Source organism: Plasmodium vinckei, assembly GCF_900681995.1.
Source record: "Plasmodium vinckei vinckei genome assembly, chromosome: PVVCY_01".
Lineage (NCBI taxonomy): Eukaryota > Apicomplexa > Aconoidasida > Haemosporida > Plasmodiidae > Plasmodium > Plasmodium vinckei.
Genome location: NC_051293.1, coordinates 523,449 through 534,558, shown reverse-complemented (window position 1 = coordinate 534,558; position 11,110 = coordinate 523,449). Strand labels below are relative to the sequence as shown.

The following is an 11,110-nucleotide window of genomic DNA, read 5'->3' as shown; positions in this document are numbered from 1 at the left end:
TAATTGAAAATTAAATGAACCATTCTAACAACATCATCTTTATATATATATATAACTATATATAAATTCATATTATAATTATATAAGTATATTTTTTAATTATATTTATGAGTTCATTTACCTATAATAATAGTAATAAACGAATTTACTTATTTATAACTTTTAATAATTATATCGAGGTTAAAAATAAGATTCATGGAATATTAATTCCAAAATAGAAGTTATTAATTAAATTTATAATTCCAAAAAATTTTCTTTTCTTTTATAGACAAAAAAAATTAACAAAAAAAATAAATTAATAAATGGTACAGGATCGGCCTGCATAAGTTTGTATATATTTAATAATGGATCTTTTTTTCTACCAACTGAATTTATAACAGGTTTTAGGTCTTTGTTCCTATCGTGTGATTTTATAATTATTTGAATCGGTCTTTTCCCTCCAATTGAATTTATAACCTTTTTTATGGTTTTTTTTCTCTTCGATTTGCTTGTCCACCCAAGTGATAGATACTAACATAAAAATGGGGAAATCATATTTATGTAGAAAATAAATGTTAAATATATTATATTTACTAATTGCATATTATTTACCTTATACATAATTACTAAAAAAGTGAATATTGAAATAACTATAATACTAATACCAGTTATGTCGCATTTATTATTTGGTCCTATACACCATATTGATGGAGGTTCTTTCATTTTAACATTTGCTACAGTAATTACGTTTTCTTTTTTTGTATTTGAAGGATTACTACCAGAAATTGATAATGTACCTTGACCAGATGGTGGTGTTTGAGATCCAATATTTCCATCAGTAGGTGCAATTTGTTGAATTGGTGTAGTGCTAGTCTGTGAATCGATTGATTTTGGATCTGATGGATCTGGTGGAGTTTGTGGATCTGATGGAGATAACGGTAAAGTTATTGATGGTGATGGCGATGGTGGTAGTGGTGTCTTTAATGGGTTATTATCTGTTTGCAAACTATTCCATGAACCACCTGATCCAGATTGATCATCACTTAATTGAGAAGTACCGAATGGATTAAATTGGGTAGTTATACTATTAACAGCACCACTAATATAATCAGTAGATGCAGTATAAGCCTCTTTTACAGTGGCCAGAGTTTTATCATAAGTATCTTGCACAATGACCTTAGCACTATTATATGCACTCATGATTTTATTAGTGCCACTTATTAAAATATTCTTTGGAGTTTCATATATATCGGAAGCACTAGGCATATAACTCATAAGATTCAAACTCATTCCCCAATTTCTTGGAAAATATCCATTGGATGCTCCTGATGAATGTTTTGTATCCTGATCCCTTGATGGCTTTGATCCATCAAGTGAACCTCCTTGATTACTTGAATCCTTTTGACTGCCTGATCCACCAAGTGATCCTCCTTGATCATTTTGTACACTAGACGTTCCACTATCTGGGGATCCTGATTCCCGTTTTGTGTCTCCTTTTCCACTTCCTGTTCCACTTGCTCCACTACCTGATCCACCACCTTCACTATCCGAATTCCCTTTCTGAGTGCCTGAATTCGTTTTCTCAATTTTAGAAGCATCTGATTTTTGAGGTGCTTGTGGTGGTGTAGGTGGTAATTTTTCAGATGCTGGGTTTGAAGCTGTTGATGCCCCTTGCTGGCCATTTTGTTCTTGATTTGATAAATTTGTTGGAATATCATTATTTCCCAAGTCAACAATATCATCATCATCACCGTCAATAACATCATCATCATTATCGTCACTAACATCATCATCATTATCGTCACTAACATCATCATAATTATGACCATGAAAATAATAATATCCCGTATCTTTAGGTTCTATTGAATTAGGTGTGCCCTGGATTTTTCTTTTTGCATAATCAAATAACATGTTATTTCCCATTTTTATAAGCTTGGAACTATTATTCATTAATTTTTTATGTATTTTTTTGCATCCATTACTGCTGAATTTCTGTCCAAACTTTTTTTCTATCGGTGAAAGTTCCATAAGATCATTAACTATATGAGTCCCATGGATATTTTCAGTTTTAGCAGTTTTTATAAAGCTGTTATATGTTGTTATTAAATGATTCAATAATTCACGATACGGGCCACAACGATTAATATGTTTAGAAAGTTTATCATATGTAAGATAGAATTCAAAGGTCTTGCTTGTATATTCGTGTGATTGTATGCCTTTTGTTTGATATACCTTAATTGTATCAGAAATTTGCTGAAATAAAAGGTAAAGAATATTCATAATCGCAATATTAGAATTTGTCAGGTACTTTTTATTTTGTAAAAGGTTCCAATAATTAAAATTTCCAACATTATTCTTTAAATGTTTTTCATAAATCGAATTTAAAGTAAAGGTGTTATTTTCGAATTTCCTGTATAATATATGGCTTATCCACATTATAAAATAACTAAGATGTCTTTCATCATTGCTTCCATTTAAAATTTTATTTTTGCTAATTAATTCCATAAATACATATGTACCAATAGCGTTGATTCTTTCATAATCACTATAACAACTTTTATATCCACCATTCTGTTCAGGGCAATATTGGGTCACTCTTTTGTCATTGTAAAATTTGCTCACATTAACAGACTTACTTTCAAAAAGTTCATCAACTTCACGAAATAAATTAAACTAAGAAAATGTTTTTAAAAAATTAATAAAACATTTATTAACAAAAAAGTTATTAAAATGAAGTTAATGATAATTAATAGCTCATATACACCCTGAAATATAATAAATCATTTTTATTTAAAAAATTGTATTTACCGCATATGCTTCCATTATAATTGAGTTATGTTTTAATTTTTAGATCAATTGTCATCATATTGTTTTTAAATAAAATATATATGCTGAAACAAAATAGGTTAAACAATGTCTTGATTCCTCTATATAAAATTTTCAGTAGTAAACCCGTTATTAGTATTATTCTCAATAATAATATTAATTTTAAATCAATATACAATAATATAATGAAATAAAACTTATATTATCTTTTATTGCATTTTAGATAAGCATCCTTATTTTGTGACTTGTTTGAAACATTTTTATCGTATGCGAAATATCGCTACTCTTAATAATATTCGGAATACCTTCATTGTATAATTTTGTGTAGACTTTTAATGTGTTTAAATAAAGCATGCCCCATAATTATTACACGCTCATGTATATAGAATTATGAATTCTCTATATTTATAGTAAAGATGCCATCGATTTTATATTATTATAAATATATAAAGAATTAGAAATGTGTTATTACTATAATTGTTAAAAATGTATTTGTACCGCATTATTTGAATGCCATTTATTAATATACGTTATTATTAAACGTGAAATATTACACCTTTCATATTATTTCTAATAAATATAAAACACAATTTGTATTCAAATTTAATATTTTCTTTTTCTAAACATATGACATATAATATCCTTAATTAATATATATAAATTAATAATTCATTTTATAATATGTAATAACTTTGCATATGTGTTAGCATTTCTTTATTTATAAATATCATTAATGAATAGTTTTGAGTGCATATCTTATCTAATTTTTTAAATTAAAAACACATAATATACAAATTAGGTTAATTGAGCTATTGCAATTAAAATGAATAATGGATATAATTAGTTTTAGGATAATAGTTAGTATATATAAAATGTACATTATTATTTTCATTTTTATCGTATATTTAATGTATAAATGATTAATAAATATATTTTAAGCAATAAAGAAAATAAATATAATTTAGCATATTAATTTTTAATTTTAGAATTGTATTCACACTTTGGTTGAAATAATTAATTAATTTAAGAAGCAATATAACATGGGTTACTACTTTAACTACACATCTGTACTTATAACCTAAACATATGTATTGCATATTTTGTGATAATATTTTATTTATTTCTATAATGAAATGGTTGTATTTTTAATGAAAACTATAGAACTATTAATAAATTAATGTTATCTTGCTCGACATTGTTAATCCTAATATGATCATATTAAGGCTTACTTAAATAAATGTTATAATATTTCATTTGGTCTTGTTTGAATACAATTTTAATATTATCACCGGTTTAATAATATATATAATGAATTTATATCCATCTGGTGTATCAAATAAACATAATATACTTGGTCATATTTAGTAACATACTAGCCCATTATTATTACTATTATTATTGCTACTGATATATCACTGCATACTACAATGAGATAATTAATGCACTCAAGAGAAATACTTTAAACCAATTAATATTTTTCCTTGCTATATTGTTTTAAATTATAACATTTTAGAGCATGCATATTATTCTGTAATAACAATATATTTAAAATATAAATATACAAGCTTGTATATATATACCCTCCTAATATAAATATTGTTAGTTCAAAGAAAATTTATTATTATAATTTTTATATATAATTTGTATTAATATATAATTATATGATGTTTTTACATAAAATAGTATTTAAATATTAGTTATCGTTAGAATATTTTACTATTTTATATGTATAGGTATAGGCATATAATAATAGCCCTAATCCTATATACCTAATTTTTTTAATTATTATAAAAATTATTAAAACAAAATATTATATGAAATTTTAACAATATTCTTTTATGCAATATATTAACTTTTTAAAATATAATTTATTTATACCTCAAAACTATAAGCTTAAAAATTAATAATGATTAATCTATTATTATGACTTTATAATAAACAAACAAAAGATTATAAAACTATTTCTATTAATACTAATTAATTTTAACAAAATTGTAAAGGAAATACAAAGGAAGTAGTAACTACAATTAAAACTTAAAAAATATTGCATATATAGTTCAATCTTTACTTTGTTATTAAAAATATTAGATGCATAAAAGGCATTTTATAGATGATGTTATATTGTTCATTCCTGATCGATATTCCATGCATATATAGTTTATGGCTATTTATTATATATTGGTCATATATTTAATTAATATTAAAAGACACATATTAATATGAATATATATTGTAATGTAGATGAATATTCAAAATTATAGCGATTAAAATATTTTTTGTTATTAAATAAATGAATGGTATTATAATATATAGAAAGCATATAGCACTTATAGTAGTTAATTACTTAAAAAGAAATATCATATATTTGTTTAAAATCGAGACTATATTATTAATCGATAACTATGAAAGAATTGCAACAAGTGTATTATCATATAACAGAATATCAAGGAATATATATAACATTCCTATATTCATAATTGGATTGTCCATAGTTAAATGGGAATCGTAATTCTATCAAATTATATGATGAGACATAATCATTAAATTAAATTTATACTATTATATGTTTTATTGTTTAATAATTTTAAAAAATAACAAACTCGCAATATATTTAATTGCACAATTTTACATGAGAATCAAACTAAACATTTATAGCATTCAAATGCATTTAAAAATAATGACAAAATATAAATATATTAAAAAAATGGTATGCACAAAAACAAACCCTACTAAAATAATATATAGGATATGTTTAGAATGCATATAAGAAAACGCCCTTTTAAAATTAAAAAAGGCACACAAAAAATAATTTTTTAATTAATTAAAAAAGTGTATAACTTGAAACATTTGCAAACACATAATCGTTTCCTTATTACTATTATTATTCCATAAAAAAACATATTTATATAATGTCTTCGCTTTTTGTTCATTGTGATTTATCAATAATGATTTTTAGGGCTATATTACTTCATATTTACTTTATTCATTATTTATTCGGTTATTTTATTTCATTCTTCAGCATTCTATTCATTTCTATTTTCTTCATCTCCGAAACATGATACAAGTTCTGCATCTATTTCTTCATATACATTTAGAGTAAAGTCGTCATCCCCAAGTATCGTGCTTTCGTCATCATCATGTACCGTATTTGAGATCTCTTCATTTATTGTACTTAATTTTTGTTTTTCAGACATCTTAGGTACTGAAGGAGAGACCCCATATTGATTATGTACGTTCTGTTGTTCGTGTTGATAATATCCCCTAAGAGGCACAAAATTAACCATAATCATATCTTTATAATCTTCTTCATATGGTCTAATATACCATCCTGATACACTAGAATTTTTTTCTCTAATTAAAAATCCTGTCACTTTATCAGTAACAGTACCATCGGTTTCTGAGATAAAGGGTTCAGATAACATACTTTTACGTCCTTTTGGAGGTTCTAACGTTATTGGTTCGAATTCATCTATAAAATTGATACCTGGAATGTTAGAGTTAAAGGGTTTCACATCTTGAACTGATGTTTTCTAGGATTTCTTTGATTTTCTTCTACAGAACCCAAACTAAAAAAAATAATAAAATTAAAAATATATCAAATATTTCTATGCTAATTTATTGTTACATTTATATACAAAATTAATTAAAACAATTAATATAAGCATATACAATATGATCTATTTTTGTCGTTTTTTCGTATATTACGCACCCCGTGGTGGACTCTGAATCCAAACTCTTTTTTGCTAAAACTATACTAAATATTATTGAGGAAATTATGCCTAATGATATTACCTTCATTTTCAGTAGTGCTTATTTGAAATTATACATATATAAAACATATTTTGTATTATTTCCAACTTAAATATAATTAAATATAAGATTCCGAGATTCTATTATATAGGTGCCCACTTCAAATACAGTGACTTATACATATACTATTGGGAAAGTACAAAAACAATATATATATTTTAGTAATTTGAAGTTAATATTGATATTACAATATAACATATATATATAGACTTAAGCAAACATTTTGATGGATTAAAAAATAGTAAAAGTTTAAAAATTTATATTATAAAGCACTAAAAAAAATAAAAAACAAATATAATTATTACATAAAAAATAATATTTAATTATTATATTTTAATATTTGAATATGATTAATTCTATTAAACCTTAACAACTGTTTTATAAATGTTTTTTATAATTAAAAAAATATTATATTTTTATTACTTTATATAAATAAATTTAATTACGTAAAAATTAAATAAAAATATAAAAAACAGTTTTTATTATATTTTTAGAAAAAAATACAACTATATAAAATATTTATGGTTTTTTCTACATGGATGGTTTAGGGCTATATTTGATTGCATGACCATAATCTGTTCATTTGAACTGTTTTAAAATATAATATGTCTCAACCATAAATATTATAAATTGGTAGATGATAATTTAATATTATATATTTATGTCAAATAAATAAAAACTTGTGACACTATTTTTATTAATATAAATTAAAATTTTAACAACATAAAATAATGAAATAATTTCTTATAATATACTTTTTTATTACTATATGTTTTTTTAGACATTAAAAAAAGTACTTTCATAAATATTTGCTATATTATAAATAATGCTGCTTTGTTGAATCTTGATTTATATTTGGGTATCTGCAACTTATAATTGTATATTAAAATATATAAAAATTTATTTCATTAATATTATAAAATATACGTTTTAATCCGATTGTAATTTTACAACGTCATATATAAAACGTTTATTACTGTTTTATTGGGGAAACTATAATATAAATTAAAAAATGTGTCGTACAAATAAGAGGTTTTGTTAAATAAAAATATTCATAAAATGAACATATTATGATATATATAATTAAATAGCCCCCCTTACCCATTAACATACTATGTGCAAGTAATTATATTCAAATCATATATTATATTAAAATAATATATTATGTGAGTTATATTAAAATTAAATAATATCAGAATATGTTAAAACATATAGGTATTTTTTTAATGTTAATTTAAACTTTTATATTATCGGCATATTGGTTTATTCATGATTCAATATAGTCCCTGATTACCAAGTCTACATAATAAATAATAAGGGTTTTTATATATAGTTCTCCAAAAATTACCAATAAAATATAAAATGTGAAATTATAATGTTGCCACATTTAATATATATGAACGAATTAGATGAAAATATTATAGCGCATGGAAAATATATTATGCGATCCCTTTCATATTAATGGCTATACCATTTGGGGTTGCATATTTAGACATAATTTCGAGATTAAACATACGGGAATGGTAAATATATTTTATCAACATTTACAGACCCAAAATATTATCAAACTATAAAAAATTATATTATAATATACTCAGAATCCTAGCTCAAAACACAGATACAGTGAACAAAACAATAACCCATAATACACAACCTTGACCCATAAAACATAAACACTTCGGCATCAAGAATATTACAATTAGAAACTAAATAAATTTTATGTATACATATATATTTCTTAATTTTACAGCATTATGTTTCATTATTTTATTTCCATTTTTTTAATTTTATATATACTTTATTTTACTATTAAAGGGGAATTTATAATTTATAAAAAAACATAGATGTCAATATTCCTACCAATAAAAATTTTTATAATAAGAATTTTGCTAGTAAATTTTTATTTAATAAAATATAGGTTAAAAAGACAAGAAAATCATAAAATATGTGATTCTCATAATATAAATTTTAGCATACTATTATTTGATGAGGCAAAAAATATTGTTATTATAGTAGTATTAATAATGTATAAAATTAACTTCACTCTCCAGATTAAATTAATTGTTTTAATATTCAAAAATAAATAGACATGCTTTATATTAAAAAATAGCATTATCAAAGAGATTTTGTAAAACAAGTGAAAAAAATAGTAAAACAATTATTTTAATATAATTATTAATGTAGGTATATTGTAATTTCATATGAATTGATCTTTTATAAATTTTAAATTGAGCTTAATCAATTATAAAAATATAAAACTATGTATTCATAAATGCTATATATTAAAAATGCCATTTATATAATTAAAGTTATTTATTTTTAGATATTATAATATTAATTAAATTATGAATCATAATATTTTCGATATTCTTTATTTATGAAAGCTTTTGTTATCGGCATCGTTTTTCGATTGAATTATTTAAATAAAAAATATTTTAAACTTATAAATATGATAAAACCATACATTTTGTCATTTAAATAATAGTTTTTAACACTTTATTGGAGAAAATTATTTGTTTTAATTTTAATTATGCATGTGCTATTTTTCAAGTTTTTAATTTTTAATTAAAAAAATCCTAATATATATTTTAATATCTTGTTTATAAAGTTCAAAAATGAACAAATTTTATATCCAAATCGTTTTTTTTCTTTTAAGCATTTTCGTATATGTGAATAATAAAGCATTTGCAACCGACCCTGCTCCAATAAAACATACAACCAAACCCAAAACTTATTGTTCTACGTAAGAAAATACAACATTATATATAATATACTATATATTACATGTTTCATTATGAAAATATTAAATATGCATCATCGAAATAATGTTATAATATAAGCATAATACCTTTATTTTTTTACCCACAAAAAATATGTCAATTTTTATCAATGACAGTCTAGAAGAAATATATGAAAAAAACAAGCACCTATTATGTAGCAATCCAGAAGAAACTACAAAAGCACAAGAACTTATGACCGAGGCTGTAAAATGTTTAGAAAAACATGCTACAAGTAAAAATGATTATACATCTTATAGAACAGATCCTTCTCTTCGTATCTCTTTATATAAAAAAAAGCATAAAGACGAGACAGATATTGAAAAAGTTTTTTATACAGATTATGATCCCAATAAGGTACCAATTAACGACTAATATTAAAGTTATAAATCAAATTAAAATTAAAAAATTATTATTATAATATATATATATTTCTCTTTATTTCCATTAGTATGATGAACTAATAAACGAGATATGGGATCCTAAACATGAAAGTCCTTTCAATAACGGCTCTGTTAAAAGTATACAAAACATAAGCAATTATTCAAATTAGCATATTATTGTTACTATTTATTCGGCATTTCGTTATTTGTTATTACCATCGTTATATGATACTATTTATTGCTTCCCATATATTCAAATTCATAATGTTTTTATTTACATAATGCAAAATTATTATTTTTTTTGAATAGTTGTCCGTGTGTACGATCCAAGTTTAGTAATAATACAACAACGTTACGACAAAAAAATTCTATCTCGTCAGAAATATTTTTATGCTTTAGTCAAAAGAGCTCAAGTAAGGAAGTCCTTCCTTTTTTGTTTCATTATAGATCGTATTTCTCATATTGTGACACGCAATTTATTCAAATACACTTTCATTAATTTTGTAGATATCGGAAAACAAAACTATAATTGTCATGACTTCAGCAAATATAAATGATCACAACCCTTCCGAGGACGAGTATCAAAACAAAATAATAGAAAACGCAAACTTATTCAAAATCGACATTGATTCTGAAGATGATATTAGAAATGGAACATTAAAAAAAGCGTTTGTTAACATAGCAGGATACCTCATTGAAAAAAAAAACGATAAATCTGAAATCACCTATATCGAATCTGTAAGCATTATACAAATTTTAATAACATGATAATTCTCAACAATTGTTTAAACAAATGTACATATTTTAATATATACTATAATTTGCAAAAAAATTAAACATTTTATATATTCATCCATTTATGTTTTTTTTCTTAGATCGATGGACATGCTACCATTTATCAAGAATTCATTGTTGGAAAACTTTTTGATTATTATTTCGTTCGTAAATAAGCATATATTTCATATATGTTTTTTAGAACTGTAATATTAGAAGATTCCTGTTAATACACCAATTTATTTCCATGCATAATGGTCGCTTTAAATTACAACCATAAAATGTTTTTTAGTTTTAAGAATGCTTTTTTTGTATATAATTTGTTTATGCCTTTTAATATTAGGATACATCTATGTGTATTAATTGTGTGAATACTAAAAACATAACCGTTATTATTTATGAAGATCTATTATCGATGATATTTCTTTCATATTAATAGGTATATCCCTTTTTTGGTCCCATATTTGGATTTCATCCCTAGGTTAAACATACGGGATGGTACATATATTTAATCAGCATTTACAGATAAAAATATCATAAAATTATAAAAAATTAAATTAT

At 23.2% G+C, this 11,110-nt stretch overlaps 3 protein-coding genes across 3 annotated transcripts; 1 reads left to right on the top strand and 2 right to left on the bottom strand.

Annotated features, from left to right (window-relative positions):
* Positions 1-234: 234 nt before the first annotated feature.
* Positions 235-2,802, bottom strand: PVVCY_0101450 (CIR protein PIR protein; the record flags this gene model as incomplete). The annotated part of the gene is made up of 3 exons (XM_008628530.2): positions 235-510; positions 592-2,652; positions 2,788-2,802. 3 exons carry the CDS (start codon positions 2,800-2,802, stop codon positions 235-237), a joined length of 2,352 nt encoding a protein of 783 aa, XP_008626752.2.
* Positions 2,803-5,828: 3,026 nt separating this feature from the next.
* PVVCY_0101440 (erythrocyte membrane antigen 1) lies at positions 5,829-6,603 on the bottom strand (the record flags this gene model as incomplete). Its single annotated transcript, XM_037634204.1, has 2 exons — positions 5,829-6,335; positions 6,475-6,603. The coding sequence occupies 2 exons, from the start codon at positions 6,601-6,603 to the stop codon at positions 5,829-5,831; spliced, it is 636 nt and encodes a 211-aa protein (XP_037490024.1).
* A 2,627-nt stretch (positions 6,604-9,230) lies between these two features.
* PVVCY_0101430 (fam-a protein) lies at positions 9,231-10,725 on the top strand (the record flags this gene model as incomplete). The annotated part of the gene is made up of 6 exons (XM_037634199.1): positions 9,231-9,358; positions 9,512-9,749; positions 9,844-9,913; positions 10,085-10,188; positions 10,283-10,513; positions 10,651-10,725. The coding sequence occupies 6 exons, from the start codon at positions 9,231-9,233 to the stop codon at positions 10,723-10,725; spliced, it is 846 nt and encodes a 281-aa protein (XP_037490023.1).
* Positions 10,726-11,110: the final 385 nt, after the last annotated feature.